At 37.2% G+C, this 21,736-nt stretch overlaps 1 protein-coding gene across 2 annotated transcripts in view; it reads right to left on the minus strand.

The window, feature by feature from the left end:
* The window catches only part of STAP1 (signal transducing adaptor family member 1), a 42,850-nt gene extending 23,181 nt beyond the window's left edge, over nucleotides 1–19,669 (minus strand). For both annotated transcript variants that reach the window (XM_046655886.1, XM_046655885.1), the window contains exons 1-4: nucleotides 19,525–19,669; nucleotides 9,013–9,084; nucleotides 4,259–4,372; nucleotides 1,953–2,009 (exon numbers count right to left, since the gene is read on the minus strand). In XM_046655886.1, coding sequence (XP_046511842.1) covers nucleotides 1,953–2,009; nucleotides 4,259–4,372; nucleotides 9,013–9,084; nucleotides 19,525–19,644 — 363 coding nt within the window. In that variant the 5' untranslated portion in view covers nucleotides 19,645–19,669. The remainder of the gene's footprint in view (nucleotides 1–1,952; nucleotides 2,010–4,258; nucleotides 4,373–9,012; nucleotides 9,085–19,524) is intronic.
* Between the last annotated feature and the right edge of the window lie 2,067 nt (nucleotides 19,670–21,736).

Here is a 21,736-nt window from a genome sequence, read left to right on the forward strand (position 1 = left end):
GGTTAGCTAAGCTAACTAATAATCAGTAAGTCTATTCCTTATATACCAATCCAGAAAAAAATAAAAGAAAGAGGAAAAACTACTCCTTATTAATTGCCTATCTGTTAGAAGCATTATGCATTGCAAATCCTCACAGCAACGCTACAAGATAGGTATTTTGTTCCTTACTTTAGAAATGAAAAAAACAGGCTCAGAAAAATCAAATAACTAGTCCAGTGTCACATAGCTAGGAAGCTGTGGGACCAGGACTCAAACTTTAGTTTATTCAATTCAAAAGTAACGTCTCTGCTCTTTCAACTACAGTCTGTGTTTTTCAAACTTCTGCTAAAGCTCTCCTAATAACAGCACAATGTGAATGCATATACACAGAGTAATCTGAGAACATACTGAAAAACAACATTTGTAGAGCATGAAATTTGAAGCAACTTGTCTTGTTGGAAATTCACATTAATTTTATTTTATAGTCTGTAATGTACCTATGTACATTTTAAAATAAAAATAATGCTTTTTATCCTTCCTTCAAGGAAAAAAAAATATAAACAATTTTTTTGTCCAAAATTCCAAGTACAATTAGTGTACTAGGGAGATGCACCCCAAAGTTTTTCCAGTGGTTTTAGTATACTCCTTGACACCTAATCACATACCCTTGGGATACTTGTACCCCAATATAAGAAGTGCCATGCCACACAGTGATGCCTTTTCACAACAGAGGGAGAGACTCCCATGCCTCAAAGAGTATCTCCCCGCCACCCCCCGACTCAACATATCTTTCACATCTTTAACTGGCCCACTTTTCTAGCCTCCTATGACTTCCCTACATGGTAGTTGAAACTTCAACTTTTACCTATTATTGGCTGAGATAAAGAACCAGCATCCATCATCTCAGTAAAGTGCAGTGCTTATTTTGTGTGACTGCAAAGCCTTTACTTCAGAACTAGCTTTGGATAGAGTCTGAATTTAACTGACCCTAATCAATACAGGAAGTTTTCTTTCCTCTAAAAGTATTAGAGAACATGGTGCTCTTTGGGGGGCTGGTTGTTAAAGTACCTCATGTTCCTAAGACAGTTGCTACAGTGGCTTTATTTAAAATAATGCTAGTTATCCTGCTGCAACAGTTAACTATAGGCAGTAGATCTTATTATTTGTCTCAGATAAGATGCCACAGAGTTTAATAGATAAGCATCCCTTTAGTGACGTCTTAAGACTCACTAAACAAATGTTTAAAGGTGGTTTTTCATTTTGATGGTCTCTCCCTGTTATATTACCTATGTTGTTCATAAAATTCATCTCAGCATTTTACAAATATGTATTAAATGAATAAGAAAGGAATTGGAGGGCGGGCCCAGTGGCATAGTGGTTAAGTTCATGCACTCTGCTTTGGTGGCCCTGGGTTCATAGGTTCAGATCCTGGACGCAGACGTAGAACCACTCATGAAGGCACACTGTGGCAGCATCCCACATAAAACAGAGGAAGATTGGCACAAATGTTAGCTCAGCAACAATCTTCCTCAAGCAAAAAGAGGAAAATTGGCAATAGATGCTAGCACAGGACCAATCTTCTTCACAAAAAAAAAGAAGAAAGAAAGGAATTGGAAAGTATTTTAGAAGATGCTATGTAAGCTACAAATATCAGAATATACAAAGGACCACTGTGTCAAAAGGATATGACCAAAAAGTAGATTTCCCTGTTATTCACTAGCCGGCACACTACCCTGTATATTTTCTCATAACAACTATCACGATTTAAAGTTATCTCATTTATTTACTTATTTTCTTTCTCCTTCTCCATCCACCAAAAAATATGTAAATTTCATGAGTAAGTGTAAAGGTTTCTATCTGTCCTTTTCAATTGCTATATCTTCAACCCCTTTCACTCTGCATAGTTTTTTTAGCAAGTGTTGAGTAAATATTTGTTGAATGAGTGAATGAATCAAAAGTAATGTCCTTCCTACCTCTGTTACTGTAAGAATGAAGCCTCTCCATTCTTGCCCACTTTCTGTGTTCTCTGTCTAAAGATGAAGACAAAAACAGACAAGGAAGAAAAGACACGAATGACTATGAACATTAATACTTTTGTTAATTTCAAATAACTTTAGAATTTCATGATTGTTTTGTAAGACTCAAAATAAGTAAACCATCAAAAACCAGCAAGATTGGCAAAATGCTTATTATCCTATTGAAGCACATTATTTCAAAAAGTCAATTGTAATTCTGTAAACCACTTAAAATCAGTCGAAAGGAAGAAACAACTCGTTTTCCTTCCTGCTCAGAAGCACTCATGTGTATTTGCTATGAAATGTTTCAATACTATTCTCTTTTGTCAGAATGTAGAAGTATATAGCTTTAATCTGTTTGCTTACTAAACAAGTAAAAGTGTACAATTTACTTAACTCAAACAAGTAAAAGTGTACAATTTACTTAACTCAAAAAAATTTACATGTTAGCACACTTTTTTCTGCAGTATGTCAATTCATGGTTAGTCCTCCCATTGGTGTTCAACAGTGACTGGCTTTCAGTTTGGGGCAACTAGGTAGCACCAATGTAGTTAGTCCTTAGAAACTTCCAATTCTTAGCTCTAAATGTGACTAACACAGAGAACATTTAGTAAGTGCTTATAAGTGGCAGCTACTATTCTGAGAACTTCACAAGTATTAACTGATTTAATCTTCATAGCCACCGTGCAAAAGGTACTATTATTATTTTATATTTTACAGATTTATCCATTTAACAGATATTGATTGAGTGCCTTTTAGTGCTAGGCACTATTCTAGCTACTGGTTTACATCAGAGAACAAAACAAAAATCCTTTTTCTTGTGGAGTTTAGGATCTAGCAAGGGAGAATAAATAATAAATGTAATAGTGACTAAGTTTTACAGTGTCAGAAGGAAATAAGTGGAAAAATAAAATGTAGAGCAGGCTAAAAGAGACTGGCAATGCTGTCAGGGGAAAGGAAGAGTTGCAATTTTAATAAAGTGGTCCAGGTAGCCCTCAGTCAGAGGGTTACGTCTAAGCAGAGACTTACTTCCAGGTGAAGAAATCAACGCACAAAGAGGTTAAGCAACTTGCCTACGATCACACTTCCAACAAATAAGACAGCCAGAATTCAAACCTAGACATCTGACCCCAATCCTGTGTCCTTAACCGCCAAGTCAGAATCAGCTGGGTAGCTTGCTTAAAACGTAGGTCCTGGGGCCCTCGTTTAGAGGTGAGGCCGGGATTTCCTAATTACAAGTGATTCCTGATTCACTAAAGCGTAAGGAACAGTACGTTCAAGGTCAGCCTCAACTACATCTTATTCAATTGCACGTTGTTCTCTTTAAAACTGTAGTTGTTGGTTGTCTTCGATTGACTCACTTTGAATGCCAATTCAAGAACAACTTGTTTTTCTATACAGGTGTTGGGCGTACAGTAGTAAGTTTAACAAAGAAATCTGCCCTTGTGGAGTTTAGAGTCTTACGAGATTTTTTTCTTTGTATATCTAAAATGCCTATATTTTTATTTTATTTTTTTCTATTTTTTTAGTGAAGTATAATTGACATACAATATTATGTCAGTTTCAGATGTACAACATAGTGATTCAACATTTATATATGTTATGAAATGAGTTTTATGAGATTAACACCATATTTCACAAATTGAATATATCTAATATACAGTTCGTGTTCAAATTTTTCTAATTGTCTCAATAATGTTCTTTATGTGATTTTTTTTCCTTTTCTGATCCAGGATCCAATCCAGATCACACACTGCATTTAGTCATCACGACACTCTAGTCTCCATAATTGGGAACGGGCACCCAGTCTTTGGCGTTTCTTACACTGCTATTCTTGAAGGATATAGGCCAATTGCTTTGCAGAATGTCTCTCAATTTGTGAAATACGGGTTTGTCTAATTCAATGTTTCCAAACGTGGATGATGTTGGACACGTCTCAGAATCATCTGGGAACGTGTAAATGCCAAGTTCTTGAATGCCGACTCAAAAACAACTTTGAAAAAACACCAGGTGGGATCTTTGACTTTGCCAGAGGACAGAAGTATATGGTGTCAAAGTGCTTGTATACTAAACAAGTGAGTGTGCGTTTTTAAAATCCCTGTTTAGAAAACTGTAACTCTTGGCAAAAGGCAAGGAGTATTAACAAAGCCTAAGACTTGGCAGTCCTTTTATAATACCTCTTTACTTCAGCCACTGGGTTGTGAAGGGGTGAAAGCTATTTATACCCACAACTTGTTTCAGACTAATTGCTTCTCTTCACTCACCTTCAGTTGCACTTCCTCTTTTGGCAAAACAAGGGTGAATTTTGCACAATTCTTTTCAGTTGAATTCCGGTCAGTAAGGCGTGTGAGGTCTATTATGTCTAACTTGTCAACATACTGCAAAGATAAAGGGAAATCTCATTAAATTATTTCATGGGCAACATGCATTAATTTTAGTAGAAAGGAACGTATGCAATAGCTTCCTTTCAACTGATTTGTACTTTGCATGATATCCTGGCTTTTAGATGGGCGTGGGACCCCTTCCCAACCTACAGGGCATTTGGAAATGTGTCATGTGGTGGTGCGCTGGACCTGGCTCATACAGGTTTACAAAAGCCAATTGTTAAATTTTCAGGAATTTTGCAAGCCAGTTGGTAAACACAGCCCTTATTAAAAATTAAATTATATACATCTACAAGTAAATAAATGATATTAAAAACAAAGGTAATTAAAACTCAAAACTCATCATTTTCTAATTATATTACTGCATAGTATTCTCTATGCTCTTAAGGTTATTTACATCTTCATTTCTATGTGGTGGAATATTATATAATGGTGCGCTGCTGTACCTTTTCCCAACTGCGTAATCAGTGAGGTCACATTGATAGGCTGAAATCAGCCATCATATGAGTACTTACATCATGGAACCCAGCAAACTTTACAAATTAGGGCTTGATTTATTTTGTTAACTGTCTCAAGGGTGAGCAATTTTTTTATTCAAAGGCCAAATTATAAATGTTTTAGGTTTTATGGACCCCATACAGTCTCTGTTGCAAATTCTTTTTCTTCTTTACAATACTTTTTAAGTATAAAAACATTCTTAGCTCATAGACTGTACAAAATCAGGCCACAGGCTCGATTTGGCTCAAGGGTCATGGTTTGCTGCCCTCTGGTCTAGACTTAAGAAAATGAAGGAGAAAGTGTTAATAATGCAGATGAAACTTTAAAATTTGTTGTGTCTGAAGCATTTTCCTTGTGAACAGGACAAAAAATTGACAAAATATTCTATAATTCAAAAACTATTATCTCATTCAGCAAAGAAGTTGCTCATGTTATTGACAAATTTTAGGTAAAGTTCTGACATACATAATTGTTGTTTTTCTTTCCTCTTAGTCATTAATGTGAACAAAAATATCAGCCAACATTCATGTCAAATGTCATATTTAATGACAATAAATTTATTAGGGAAACAGCAGATTGGAAAATGACTCCATTTGTCAAATCATTATTGAATTGCAATCAGAGTTGGCTACGGATGCGAATTCAGAAAAATCAATAAAAGCATTCTGTACGAATCAATTACCTATATGGAAATTACAATAACAGTATTGTATATTTTATTTTTTTAACTGTGTGCTACACATTCTTTATATCTGTAATATTTACAATATGTTTATATATATATTAATACACACATTTTTTTTTTCCCAGAAAACTGTTATTCAACATTTACCAAATACCACTGGTTATGAGGATCCTATTAAAATTCCTGTCTTGGGGCACGCCCGGTGGCACAGTGGTTAAGTTCACATGTTCTGCTTCTTGGCAGCCTGGAGTTCACTCGTTCGGATCCCGGGTACAGACATGCCACCGCTTGGCAAAAGGCACGCTGTGATAGGCGTCCCACGGATAAAGTAGAGGAAGATGGGCATGGATGTTAGCTCAGGGCCAGTCTTCCTCAGCAAAAAGAGGAGGATTGGCAGTAGTTAGCTCAGGGCTAATCTTCCACACACACCAAAAAAAGAAATTCCTGTCTTATCCCAGTACAATAAAAATATTTCTTCTGAGCAATTGGTCTATACGGACTGCTCTGTGATTAGGATCACCTCTAGTAAGTATAGCAGGGTTTTTATGGTATAATTTTTTGCTAAATGAGCCTCATTCTTGACTTGTTTTCATCTCCTTTTATTTTCCTCTCGGTTAAACCCGGTATAACTTATTTCACTTTATTTTTGTAAGTCTCCTCATTGTATTTTTCTGAAGAAGGTAGGACATAAAAATAAGTAAATAAATTTTTTTTCCAGAACTATTCCTAAATTGATGAGATTAAGGGTAAGTTTGAGTTGATCCATTTATTTTCAATGAACAAAGAAAAATTGAAAATGGAAGGAGAGGCATAAGGGAAGGAGGACAGAATTTAAAATTACACAAGAATCTTTTTCTGATGGGTTGTCTAGAGCAAGCTCAGTGAATTTTGCTGAGACAAAGGAGGAAGCAAAAGAGGAAGAAGTGGCCGGGTTAGATAGAGTGCTGCAAGCTGATCTATTGATTAGAAGAAAGGAAGTCATATCTTTTTGTTTTTAATTGTAATGTTCAAAAGCCCCTTAAAGGTCATCTGTATTATCTAGCTGCCATCTAATGCTTGAATCTCCCTGGGGCATCTCTCCATGTAGTCATCCAGCCTACATTTGAACGTCTCGAACAACATGGAACTCATGCCTTCTATGCAACTCTGCCTGCTAGGGAGTTTTTTTCCTTGTATTAAGGCACAGTTTTTCTCCAAGTGATTTCCATCCATTGGTCCTAGTCCCTTTTCTCTGGATAACACTAAATAAATTCAGTGACTTATTCACATGACCTCCTGACAGCCTTTAAAATATTTAAAGGCAGCTTTAAATTCTCCCCTACTATAGGCTAAAAATCTACAGTTTCTACCTGTTCTATCCCTGTACTTTTTCCTGAGACTATCACTCAAAAAATTTCCTAAAAAGTCTGCATCCTCTTTGAACAAAATCGGTAGGTGAGCAATTCTTCAGCATTTCATTATAACAATCTCTTCTCAGCATAGTGGCTAAGAATGTCGACTCAGGAGCAAAGACCTGAATTGCACCCCTTTCATTAGCTGTCTGATCTTGTACAATTTCTTAATCTTTAAACTTGAATACTCTCATCTATAAAATGGGGATTAAAATAGTACCCACTCTGCAGAGTTGTTGTAAGAATTAAATGAGATAATGCATGTAAAATGCTTGACTATTATGTGACAGCTACACTCTTAAGTCCTTGCAATCACCATCTCATTTAATCCTTTTGATAACTTTATAAAATGGGCTACTGTTTTTATCCTAATTTCAGAGATTTGAAACTGAGTGTGTTGAAGATCTTTCATTTGCTCCTCTAGATTCACTTTTATCCCTTCACCACCCGACGCAGTGAGCCAGAAGGGAGACCTGTATGGACAACATCAAGGGCTCCCTTGCCCTCTTTCTGTTGGTTTGGACTGCTGGTGAACACTGGCAGGAGATCAGGAGAGTGAGTAGAGTGAGATTAGGTATTTATTACCTTACACAATTGTTTCCTCAAAGATCATATTCCTGCTAAGCCAGTCATCATCACATAAGCCTCCCTACCATTCTCTCAGTCTTTCCTTTACTCCACGGCATGGTAATGGGGCAGTGTTACTAGCCTCAACCTTCTGCGCTATCTTTTGTGGTTTTCCTACATCCTGTTCACTGCTTTGAATATAGCATCCTCATTAAACTCTGTCTGAATTGCCCAATTTGAGATGTCATCTGTTTCTTACCAGTTCCCTGTCTGATACACTGAGACTCAGAGAGGTTAGGTAAGTTGTCCAAGATCCCAAGATGGCACAGCGAACGGTGGCAGGGCCAGGATAGAAACCCAGGTAGTTTACCTCAAGACCAGGCTCTCATTCACTAAGCTGTACTGCCTCTTGCCACATAGTAAGTGAGCAATAACTATTAACTGTCTCATTTATGTGTATTACACAAGGTTTAAGCCAGGGTCTTTTATATTTTTACTGACATCAGTGGGAAGTTGGAAGGCACAACGTAGAAATTAGTTTTGTTAAAATTTGTTATGGTATTTGACAACACCGTTATATAAATCTTGTGTATCCAAAACTCTGGTGAAAGATGACTGTTTCAAGTTTGTTTTTCATTTGTTGTTTAAAATAACTTCTGGTTAGTTTACCACTAATGGCGCTGGAATACCTACAGGTGGAATACATCACATAGGCTCTTTGCCCGTTTCTTTCATTAGATCTGGACATGTAATAATGATATTCTAAAAAGTGTGAGCTACTAAATCCATGGTCCAAAATGTTGATATTTAAGCAAGTTACTGGATCATAAAATGTCTTATAAGCATAGCATTCCAAAGTAGGCAAGCATTTGCCACTAAAATACTACACTTTGTTTACAGAAAAAATGAAATACACAATCAATTTTCAAATTTTTGTGGAAAAATTAAAATATAAATTATTTGAAAGCAATAAGAATAAATAAATCCCAGAATCTCTTTGTTGTTATTCTCATGCTTCAGCTCTTAGGAATCCTGTTTCATAGGGGATGTTTTTGTCTTTCTAGAAAAATTATTTTGTGGCATAGCGTATGTTATGAGGCTTTGGAGACCATCTAGTTCCTTTCAGATTAGAACTGCATGCTACGGCAACATAAAAAGTGGGGAAAATTAAGGCTATCACTTGTATTAGGCAGTTTGTATCCAGATGTCTAGCTAAAATTTTCACTTTTCAACTAAGTTTTTATTATCAGGATCAGAAAGAAAAGAATGCAAAGTTAAAAATATGAGTTAATGCTGTCTTCTGAGTTGCCCAGGAAATTTTACCATGGGTCTTATAATTGATAGCCTTCACAGATCTAAGTGTTCTTATTTGAATTGGTTTTACTAGAACATCCTTATTCTTGGAAGACATAAAATCCCAAATGTATAATGAACTATATGACAAGTGGATATTGGGAAAACTTGGAATCAGCTGAACGTGTTTAATTACTTACTATTGTATTTTTTTTGTCGATATAAAAGAAAAGTGTAGTTCCTCTCAGTTCTGTCCAATAACGTTTATACTCCTGTGGGAAAGAAATCATAAGCATTATTCGTTAGTGAATATCCAACTATTTTCCTATTGATATCTTCCTTTGTAACTTTCTTAATTGCTTTGTGATATAAGGTTCTTCTTTATCCTGCGATAAATCACCTAGTTTTTATGACTTAATTTTACATTTAATTCTTGATTAAATCCTTCACAAATTTATTTTAGCATAAGGTGTGAAGTCAGGATGTAATTTGATTTGTGTTTAAATGGATCATTTTCCAAAACTTTCCTCATTGATTTAAGACTCTTGACTTTTTATGGAGTTTCAGTGGAAGCTTACACCTATAAGAGGAGCCATTTAAGGGACCAGGGTAGTACAAGCACTTAATGTCTACCTTCCAGGACAGCTGGGAGGATTGAGTGAATTAACACATGTGAAGCACTTAGCTCATAGTTTCAGTTCGATAAATGACGTATATTGATATAGATCAAGGAAATGTGAACAATTGATAATGATAAAAAGAATTGAACGCTGTCAAAGCTGAACTTTGAAGTCCAAATTTCATTCATGTGTTGAACATTTCACTATTAATACATTCACATTATTATGGATTCTATGGAAATACAACTTTTTAAGTGTAGAAAATGTAAATAACCTAGTCAGACTCTCATTTTTATTTAAATAAGAGGAACTTACATTCTATGAATATTGGCTATATTTTAAAAGAATGGCAAGGAGTTTTAAAGAATAAAATCTTTCCACATCTAAAGACTTACCTTCACACCCAGCTGTTTCCAAAAGTGTGCTAAAAAAATTCCAGTCAGTTTCATAGACATGTTGATCATTCATTCCTTTAGGATTTAATAAGCTGAGTTTTTGTAACATGTTGGATTACTTTGACTTACATTGAGAACTAATGTAAGAAAATCACATGAAGAAATTTTTTTCTTTTGCTTATAAATGTGAAGACTCTTTTTACATACTATGATATTTTGTGCCTCTTTAATACTGACGTATCATTTCTCCTTTTTTAAAAACTATTTTATTGGGATCATATTGGCTTACATTATGTAAATTTCAGGTGTACATCACTATATTTCAGTTCCTGTATAGACTGCATCATGTTCACTACCAACAGTCCAATTTTTAATCCGACACCATACATATGTGCCCCTTTACACCTTCTGCCATCCTCCCATCATTTATCCTTTTTTTTTAAAATTTTTTTTTTGAGGAAGATTAGCCCTGAGCTAACATCTGCCATCAATCTTCCTCTTTTTTGCTGAGGAAGACTGCCTCTGAGCTAACATCTGTGCCCATCTTCCTCTACTTTATATGTGGGACGTCTACCACAGCATGGCTTGACAATCAGTGTGCAGGTCCATACCCAGGATCCAAACTGGTGAACCCCAGGCCACCGAAGTGGAACATGCAAACCTAACCACTGCGCCACCGGGCTGGCCCCATTTATCCTTTTTTTGAGCAGCAAAATGTTTGTTCCCTCTTCAGAATTTATGTACTTATTTTCTCAAATAATGGGAACTCTATAACCCATCTGCTTTTATTTGCCTTGGCTCCCAGGAAGCTCAACATTAAATTCATTCTGAATTACAACAACTATCTTTCTCTTGTTCTTAATAGAACTATTTTCTCCCTTTGTCTTCATGGCTGATAAGGTGTTATATTACTTAGTTTTTGTTGTGTGACAAGCTACCCTAAAACTTAGTGGACTAAAACAGCAAATATTTCCTATTTCTTATCATTCTGTGGCTGGATGATGAGTCTCTGGATCTGGGTATACCTGGCTGTGGCTGAATGGTCTGGGTGGCCTCATTCACTTGCCTGAAGTCTTAGCTAGGAATGCAGAACAACTGGGAGTGGTATAATAAGAAATATATTTGGTCTTTGTCTCCCAGTTCCTGGCACAGAGATCCTAAAACCCTTGGAATTTCCTGATTGATAGGAGTGATTTTATTATTCATAATGAACCCATTTATACCATACCTGAGTTTATACTAACGAGGTGACTTAGGATGGGATTCCTAGATAGCTTTAGGATGGGTCTGGTTGCCAAAAGAACAAATGATTGCAGAGTTGGAACTTTCAGCCCCACCCACTGACCTCCATGAAGCGGGGTGAGGATGGGGAGAGGGAGATTAAGTTTTATAAAAATTCTTGAACAATGAGGTTTGATGAGCTTCCTGATGGCTGAACACATCCACATGCCAAGAAGGTGGTGAAACCCAGCTCCACAGGGACAGAATGGCCTGTGCTCAGGACCCTCCCAGACCTTGCCCTATGCACTGCTTCACCTGGCTGTTCATTCGTATTCCTTTCCGGTAAATGTAAGTAAAGCATCTTCCTGAGTTCTGTTAGCTGTTCCAGTAAATTATCGAATCTTAGGAGGGGGTCATGGCAACTCCTGATTTAAAGCCAGTTGGTCAGAAGTACAGGAGGCCTGGGACTTGTGACTGATGACACAGTGAGGGCAGTCTTGTGGGACTGAGCCCTTAATTAAGCTGTGGGGTCTGCACTAAATCTGGGTAGGGAGTTAGTGTCAGAATTGAACGGAATTGTTGAACACCCAGTTAGTGTCTAGCAAATCAGAGAATTGGTTATCGGTATTGGACAACACCCCACTGAGACAACTGGAGTCTCACTCCGTACAATCTCATCCTCCAGGCAAGCAGCCCAGACTCGTTCACATGCTGGCAGAGGGATTCCCAGGAGCCAGAGAGGGCAAAGCCCAACATGTGAGTACTTTCTAATCCTCTGTTTTTGTCACACTTACCAAAGCATGACCCAGTCTGGATTGAAGGGGTAGAAAAATAGACTCAACCTCTTTATGGAAGGAGCAGAAAAGTCACATTCAAAGGGGAGTGTATACAGTGAGGCTTGAACAAATTGTTAGTATTCCTGCAGCAATCAATTCAGGGGCAAGAGTAGGAACTAGGGGCAAGATTTCTTTGTCTACGCCCTGTGGTCTTTTCACTCCATCCTACCTCCCAAATGAAAGCTGATGATAATCCAATATAACGAACCTCTGAGAATTCCTGAACTGAGAATGAATTACCATAAAAAAAATGATTCAAGGGCCAGCCCTGGTGGCCTAGTGGTGAAGTTCAGTGCACTCTGCTTTGGCGGCCTGTGCCTAGTTCCCAGGCGTGGACTTACACCACTCATCTGTCAGTGGCTGTGCTGTGGTGGCAGGTCACATACAAAAAGAGGGAGATTGACAGCAGCTGTTAGCTCAGGGTAAATCTTCCTCAGCAAAAAAAAAAAAAAAAAAAAAACCCAAAAAAACAATTCAAAAGGGCATAGGATTGGGGCCGGCCCAGTGGCACAATGGTTAAGTTCGCATGTCTGCTTCTTGGCAGCCCCGGGGTTCGCTGGCCGGGATCCCAGGTGCAGACATGGCACTGCTTGGCACACCATGCTGTGGTAGGCATCCCACATATAAAGTAGAGGAAGATGGGCACGGATGTTAGCTCAGGGCCAGGCTTCCTCAGCACAAACAAGGAGAACTGGCAGTAGTTAGCTCAGGGCTAATCTTCCTCAAAAAAAAAAAAAAAAAAAAAGGGCATAGGATTGAAGGATCAGCCAATAGATGGTCCCCAAAGGAGTAATTATAAAACTGGGCAAAGAGACTCTTTCTTTTCTGAAATCCAGATACCTGGATTTTTACCTGACACATCTCAGAGTCAAGCAGCTTAATAAGGCAAAAGAACAAACCATAATTTCAGCCCTATCAGAAGTCTTTTGTTTCCTTTGTTTCATGTAGGATGCAAAGTGTTGTTGGCATTGCAGTAGCCTGTTACCTGGTCTCTGCCACCTTTTTACACCCTCCAATCTATCCTGCACAGTGCTGCCAGAGTGAGTTATCCCCTCTGTAGAGAGTAGGACTGAGTAACTACTAGGTGAGTTTGGGAGGCAGTATGTTCAACTGAGACCCTTTCTGTTCTCTCTCAGCTCAGCCTCCCAGGAGAGAGTGGGTGTTCTGCTCTGTTCCCTGCCATTTGGCAAAGGGCCTCTAAGAGGTGTGGGCTCATGGCTCTTAAACTGAGTCAGTGGCTCAAGGTAGCTCAAGGCCACCTAAATCTGGGGTAAAGTGTTAGCACAGTTTTGGCCTTAAATCTAAACCACATATCAATAGATTTTATTAATAATAAAACTAACTAATTGATCTTCCTTTGTGTGATTCCTGTGTCTTAATTGTCAATTGGTTTCAAACTTGGGAGAGGAAAAATCCCAACAAATGAGTAAAAATCTACAGGGCAGGCTCAGTGGTAAGTGCTCACATGGTTTCTTTTTAGAATGATAAAAATGCTCTAGAACTTGTTAGCGGTGATGACTGCACAACTTTGTGAATATATTAAAAACCACTGAATTGTAGTAATAAAGCTAACAATAACAATAATTACTGTGTCTCCTGTGTGAGAGTTCACTGTCGAGGGACCAAGAACTGGAGTAGGGAAACCAGCCTCCTGCTATTGCCTCAGAGTTGTTGAAGGATTGAATGGAATCATAATGTAGGTAAAGCACAAAAGACCTGGGACATAGCAAGTGTTCCATAAATGTTGGCCACTAAAAGAAAAAAAAAAAAAAAGACATTGCCTCATCACTCACATTATTAACAGGTACTTTGCATTTTTCATTATCCATATAATACTTTTCCCATATGGTGACTAGTATGTATGTGTGACAGTGGTGGCATCTAAAATAGATCTCTTTCAATGGGATTATGTATATGAAGGAGAGGATAGTTTGTAAACCAGAACAGTGAAACCCATTGTCATTCCTATATAAAATCGTCCTTTCAAATTGCCTTAAATAAAGAGATAGAAAACTGCAGTGAGAAATTTGGCTTGAGAAGTTGCTAATATATACTGTCTTTATGATTGGGCAGATGTTCTGTAAAACCCATGAGTGTCTTGTCACTCTGCTGAAAAACACTTTACTTTTCTCAGATTTGACGTGATTAAATAATAAAACCATTTGAATTTATCTTGGGAGCTTTTTTTTAAAATCATATCTCTTTTTTTAAGCCTTTTGCATTCTGCTCTGGTGGTAAGCCTCTGAATGCAAGGAGCAAGTCAATGCTATACTGTATTTTGGAACTAGGATGTGGGTGAGGGAGAGAGGGAGCAGGCTGGAAGGTAAGCATTTTGGTTAGAGAACTTAATCATGGGTTGTATAGTTTTACTGAGGTATGGTATCTAAAATCAAGTCCAAATCTGAGATCTATGATTTTTGGAGGAAAAAAAGCAAGAGTAAACCCTGAAGTCAAAGTCAAGCACTTTATTAATCTTCTTACTTAGCTTCATTAGTATTAACATGCCATAAGATAGAAAAACTAAAATACTAAAATTACTAATGGCCAGTCAAGTTTTATTGAGTTCCTTCTGGATGTATGCGCAGACATCCATCTGTATGCCTGAGCAAAATCAAAGAGGTGATCAGTCATGAGAAAATGATATGAATTGGGTAGAGTTAATCAGGGAAAAATGGAAGTTTTACTGGTAAACAAACATACAGATTCAGGGAAAGGATTAGGAGGGTTTATTAAATGGGGGAAGAAGCAAGAACAAAGGCACTGAGTTGAGAGTAAAGACAGACCAGAAGAAAAGGAAGATTACAAATAGCAATAGGCCCTGTGAACTCCAACCACAGCCACAAACCTAAGAATAGATCAAACTTATATTCAGTATGCAGAGATCTGCAGATCACAGGCTTGATTTAGTTTCTGATAAGCTCTCATGAATACCAGTATAATTTGAGGCATCTATCAATATCAATATCAAACATCTAGGTATGTATTTAAATCTATAGAGATATGTAAATATTTTAAAAATTAATTTTGAAGTAGACATTGTTGAATGAAATACATTTAGCACAAAGTTTCTTATTTTTTAGCAATTTTTTGTGTTGAATCGCTGAAATAGATAAAAGGACTATAATGGAATTTTTTAATTTATTGCTAGCTTCATAATCATTAGGTGACCTTGTATTTAGAGTTTAAGGTCACTATCTCATTTTTATTCAATCAAACAAATTTTGAAAGTCTACTGAGCTTACTGTTGAGCTCAGTGTGATAAAGAACCTAGTGATTAGACATCCCCAACCTTTGGAAGCCCGCAATCAAATGGAACTAGAACTTAAGTTTGAGAGGCAGCGTGATGTCAAGTGCTTTGCAATAAAAGCCCAGACTCCTTAATAGGCAAAGAACGTTGAACTTTACCTCTGTGACCACAATTCACTCACCTGTGAAGCGGATAAAATAATCTCTACCCAGAATAGTTATTGTAAGGATCAGAGTGACAAGACATTAAGAGCCTAGCATGATACCTGCCATATGTCAACACCTCAAGAAAGTATACCCATTATTATATTGTTCATTTGATCATCACAGCAACTCATTCAGTTACGCAAGAGAGTAATTATCCATTTTACAAAAGAGGAAACAGATGAAAAGATTTAAAGAAATTGCCCAAGTTCCATAGCTGGACTGCTATTTGTATCCCCTGGCTCCCCAGGGCTTTTTTCTCATTGAAGTAACTAGTAAAAACGGGTTACAAGGCAAAATTCAGTTAAGTTCCTCTCTAACCCGTGTCCCCAGTAAAGAGCTTCCACTCTTTTTCTTGTGAGTGAGTACTGTACCTTTGTTTAAGGAAGGATATTGTGTAGTGTTCTTTAAAGTAGGGCACATAAACCCCAGAGGTGTGCAAGATACTCCCATTTGGGAAGAAACTTTTAGAATATCTAATTATATTTCATTTTTCTTAATTCCATTTTTGCATATATTTAATAATTTGCTGGGAGTATTAGTATAGGAGTACACACGTATAATTTCTAAATAAATTAATATTCTTATTTGAGATCTGTGCTCAAAAATGTTTTCTTGAAAGGAGTATGTTATTTTAAAAATTTGGAAATTACTGGCATAGAGAATGTTTGAGAGCGCAACTGAGATAGCCCTAAGATTTTTCTAAATGAATTAGTGGCAATTAGAAGACTACTTAGAGAAATGTTATTTTGATACTACTATGATGATCACACTCTTATGTCCAGGCTAATAAGAAGACATATTGTACACATCGTTTCTAATTTTAGCACGTTACAGATTGAAGAAACTATTAGATGTTGCCGAAACTCACTCTTATTTTATAACCGCTCCAGAAAAATGAGAATTTTCCACATTTCTAAGAACTGTGTTGCCACTGGTATCCTGTTGTGGCATTTAATAGCTCTTACTGTCAACTAAATATTCCTGATCAATCCAAAATTCTAGCACTGTGGTTTAAGTAAATCTTCTCACATTGTCTTTTCCATGAATATGATATACTTTTTTTTTTTAAGATTTTATTTTTCCTTTTTCTCCCAAAGCCCCCTGGTACATAGTTGTGTATTTTTAGTTGTGGGTCCTTCCAGTTGTGGCATTCGGGATGCCGCCCCAGCATGGCTTGATGAGCAATGCCATGTCCCTGCCCAGGATTCGAACTAGCAAAACCCTGGGCTGCCAAAGCAGAGCCCACGATCTGATCCACTCGGCCACTGGGCCAGCCCCATGAATATGATATACTTTTAAGCGTTCTTGACCTGGGATCCACGAACCTTCTGGAATTGCATTTAAAATGATGTATGTTGGCATCTTTTCCTGGGGCAATGCTCCTCCTTAAATTCTTAAGTGCCCCTGTCACAAAAACAGCTAAGAAACACTTCTCAAAGTGTAATCTCATTACAGACCAAAATACTCCTTAGTTACATTTTCTCTAACTTAAGTGTTCTGAATTCCTTCAGCAAAGACCCCATTTAACATTCTGCTTCCCGACTTCCTCTCGCCCATTTGCCCCAAAGATGACCTTTGGTATACCCTTGGATCACCTTCCTTTTAAAGGTTCCCTGGCACTTTGCCGCTTCTTGCCTAGAAATCCCACTATTTTCTTCAGTTTTTTCTCATACCTCCTATTTTCGAGCACTCTGTCACTGTGGCTCTCCTTTGAGCCATATTACTTGTGGACTCAAAACTGATTTTATCAGTTTTATTACAAGAATACAATAAATAACAAAATGGAAGGAGAATGAATCTAGCTTTCAATGTGAGCCAGGTGTTTTATATACGTTATCCCTTTGATAACTGAAAGCACCCTATAAGTCGATATTATTGATGTCCTCTTGCTCTCTTCTCCCTGACATACAAGTAAAAGATACTTTGCTATGAATTCAAGTGGAAGACAAGTTAATTTCATCAGAAATATTTATACCTATAATTTATTCTTTCCATTTCAAAACATGCTTTCTAAGAAAAGATAGAGCAATCGAGTAAGGGAGTCTTCACTTCTTACTAAACTAAGCCTCCTGGAGGTAGGGTCTTTGTGTTTTATTCACATTCTCCAGAACTGAGTGTGCTGCTTGGTGCATAGGAGGCACACAATAAACGTTGGTTGAATGGATAAATTGATTGAGCGCTGGCTATATCCCAGGCATTGTACACTGGGAGGCAAGTCGTATTCTCTCCGTTTTATAGTTGAGGAAATTGAGTCTCAAGGAGACTGAGTAATTTGCATAAGGTCACAAGCTAAAAGTGGCAAAGCTATCAGGTAAAGACATGTTTTACTGACACTCTAAAATCCTTGTTCTTTCTGCTAACCATACCAACGGAACACCTTCTTTAAACATTAAAAGGAACCAGATATAAAAAACAGTTATGATAGGGGTGGCCCTGTGGCTGAGTGGGTAAGTTTGTGCACTCTGCCTTGGTAGCCCGGGGTTTCACCAGTTCGGATTTTAGGCACTGACGTAGCATCATCATCAAGCCATGCTGAAGCAGCATCCCATATAGCAGAATTAGAGGAACCTACAACTAGAATATACAACTATGTACTGGGGGACTTGGGGAGAAAAAAAGAAAAAAAGATTGGCAACACAAGTTAGATCACGGGCGATCTTAGAAGAAAAAAAATTCCATAAAAAAACAGTTATTATAAATATACTTTGGAAAACATTCAGTGAATAACCAAATTTAAATTACAAATTAGAAATTTATTTTTCCCAACTCCTCTTTCTTGGCAAAGCATAACAATGTGGTTAACTTGTGGTGACAAGATTGAATTCACTTTAAAAGCATATAGGATCAGCCAAAATATATTCCAATGTAACTGACAAATATTACTAGTATATGTGTAACACCCATAAAAGAATGCAAATTACCATGTCTTTACTCTCTAATAGTAAATGATCTGAGCGTATATGCAAGAAATATGAATGTGCTATTACAAATATTTTCACATACACAATTTTTCCATAAGTATTAATAAATCCTCAGGAAATATATTTTTATTATCATTATTTAACATTTCTTATGGCATTTCTCAAAACACAAATTTTTCCTAGTTTCAGTTAATATTAAAATTTCATAAAATTTGACAAAGTCAATGATTTCTTTGGTAACAGGCACTTTCATATTTCTTTCATTAATTTCAAATTATCCACAATTAATATTTTAAAAGCACTGATTTTAATGAATTATAAGTTTTCATTTTTGCGTTTTAAAAATATGGAGTGTAGGGGGCCAGCCCGCTGGCACAGTGGTTAAGTTCACGCACTCTGCTTTGGTGGCCTGGGGTTCTTGGGTTCAGATCCCAGGTGTGGACCTACATACAGCTCATCATGCCATACTGTGGCTGAGTCCCACATACAAAATAGAGGAGGACTGGCACAGAGGTTAGCTCAGGGACAATCTTCCTCAGGCAAAAAGAGGAAGATTGGCAGCAGATGTTAGCTCAGTGCCAATCTTCCTCACCAATAAATAAATAAATAAAAACATGGAGTGCTTTTTTAATTTTCTTAGAGTGAATGTATTTATGTAGCTTAGTGTACATACTACCCACAACACACCCTAAGTTTTATCTTTTAAAGTCACTATCCTGAACAGTGTTTTTAGAAGACATAACTACGCCTGATCTGAAACAGTATCAATTTTCTCATTTTCAACATTTTACAAAAGTTTACCATTAAAAAAATAATTTGATCATTATTTGTAAACTTGAAACAACTGAGAATAAGAACAGAAAGTTTCATTTCAATCAGAGTATCATTTTATCTTAATGGTAGACATCATCGTGGAAGCACACTAGTAAATTGCAGAGAAAATATAGGAAACATTTTATCTTCTAAGCTAAAATCTTCTGTGATGTTTAAATTAATTCTTTGGGAATTTAGCTTATTGAATTTTTTGCATTAGTCACAACATTAGGACCTTACGTTATTATATATAATACACACATACATGCACGTATGTGTTTAAGCCACACATTGTATTTAAAGTATGAAAAATTGGAATCATATTTCTGAGCTCAAGTAAGAGCACTTAATTCCAACAGAAACAAGGAGGCCCTTGTCACCTCACATCATCAAGAAATAAATTTTATATTAAGACAGAAGCTTCTAGTTTAACATTATCATCCATAGACTTACCTGGTATTCTGACCGCTTGACTAGTAAAAAACCTTCAAAGTACAATGGTAGAGCAGTAATCTTTAATCTTTCTTGGAAGATCTTTCGAGGGGCTGGTTTCGGGGGCTTCTTAGCCATCATACCCTCTCGTTGGTGTCTGGTTTACTTTCAACTGTATCCAGTCTCAAAGAAAATGAGATCTCCCTTACGTGAGAGGAAAAGGCAACTGTTCAAAGAGGAAGTCCCAACTTGATTTTTAACCACCAACAGAACACACACACACACACATTTTTTTCCTTTACTTTTTGTGAGGTAAGAAAGAACAGGCATAGACCAACTTTAAGAGGGCAATCTCTGAGTAAACTACATGTACTTCAAATTACAGCAGCAAAATAAACAGAAGATTAACATCACCAGAGCATGAAAGGAACTGATGTGGAGATTATGGACTTTAGAGGGGACATCAAAGTCGCATTTGTTTTCTTCCACTTTTCTTGTTTATTGCTGTCCATTTTTATCCCCAGAAGGCATGATTTGAATGAACGCCATTAAAAATTACTTCATAGGATAATTTTATTGGTACTATTTCTGTTGTAAGTATTTCAGGATAGAGCTTTGTTTAAATTTTTAGAAAAATGGAGTTCTTTATCCCATGCCCATTTTGATGGTCCACTAAATATAAACCAGTTATGGGAACATGACATTTTTCCCTTTTTTGTCACTATTTTGAGTTACTGGTGAGTTACTGGTGGATGTTTGGCAAAATACGTCTGACAGATAAAGCTGTAAATTTTCAAACTTTTATTTTGTTCTTTTATGCTTTCTGATCTGTGGATTACTGATGCTATGATCCACAGACAGGGGCCCTACAGTTTTCTAGCTTTATAGAGCGACACTGGGGCCAAAATGCATTTAATAGTTACATGTGGGAAATGGTCCTTGACAGACTGGATTTGGCCCGACACTGTGCAAGGAATGCTGGGGGAAGGGAACACTGGAAGGAATTTTGGGTTGTTTTGCAGGAGTCCTGAGAAGTTCCACCACTTCTTATTTCACCCTCAATATTTCAGAATTACTCTAGATTTAGTATAGCCTGGGCCTGGGCATTCTTTCCAGTTAGAGCAGCCTATTTTCGGAAATCAAAGCAGGCCAGGAATCTGCAGTCTGATCTTCCTTTCCTAATGGAGAGACCATGTGGTTTTCGCCATCAGTATGGGTTCCACTGGATCTGCAGCTGTAGCTATGGGAGCTAAATTGTCAACAAAGTGAGGCACAATACAGACTGATTATCAGTGAACTAGAGGAGAGTGTTCAGGTGCATTATCAAAATAAAGACAGTTTGAGGGGCCGGCCTGGTGATGCAGTGGTTAAGTTCCCATGTTCGGCTTCTCGGCGGCCCGGGCTTCACCGGTTCAGATCCTGGGTGCTGACATGGCACTGCTTGGCAAGCTTTGCTGTGGTAGGCATCCCATGTATAAAGTAGAGGAAGATGGGCACGGATGTTAGCTCAGGGCCAGTCTTCCTCAGCAAAAAGAGGAGGATTGGCAGCAGTTAGCTCAAGGCTAATCTTCCTCAAAAAATAAAAATAATAAAGACAGTTTGAAACAGATTTTGGGAGTTGAAGATTCAGAATTACTGCCTTGCCTTTATATTAAGTTGAGACCTGCTTCCTGCTACCCCAAATTTCAAATGATAAAATATAAATCCCACTTAATTTTTTTGAGACAAAGTCATATCTATTTTTCAGTTTCAGTGTTCTAAGAAAGTAAGTTGAATGACAAGGGAAAACCTCCTGATTTGATGAATGACCTAAACGACCTTCTTGGCAGCTGATAGCTGGCGTAACACAGCGAGGAAGTGAGGAGGGATGAGAACTGAGAAATGAAAAGAAGCAGCAGGGAGGGAGACAGGATGCTGGGAATGATCAGTGATTGGAATATGAGAAAAGTAGGCACTGGCTTTACGGCCAGAGAGTTTCGTGGGAGAAAAGACTGCCCCTAGAAAAATGTATAGATAGGAATATTTTTGAGACATAATCATCTTGTTAATTATTTCTTTCTTAACTTTTGAAAAAAATAACCAAATTAAAGAAAAATCTAGTTTATCAACCTCTGTAAGTTGCTTTGGTTTGCTGATTTGCAAGTCAAATTAATCCTTAATATACCAATGTTCAAATTATGTCTCCCTAAAAATAAGTACAAAATGCAAAAATCCTGCTGAAATATTATTGGCC

Source organism: Equus quagga, chromosome 3, assembly GCF_021613505.1.
Source record: "Equus quagga isolate Etosha38 chromosome 3, UCLA_HA_Equagga_1.0, whole genome shotgun sequence".
NCBI classification, from domain to species: domain Eukaryota; kingdom Metazoa; phylum Chordata; class Mammalia; order Perissodactyla; family Equidae; genus Equus; species Equus quagga.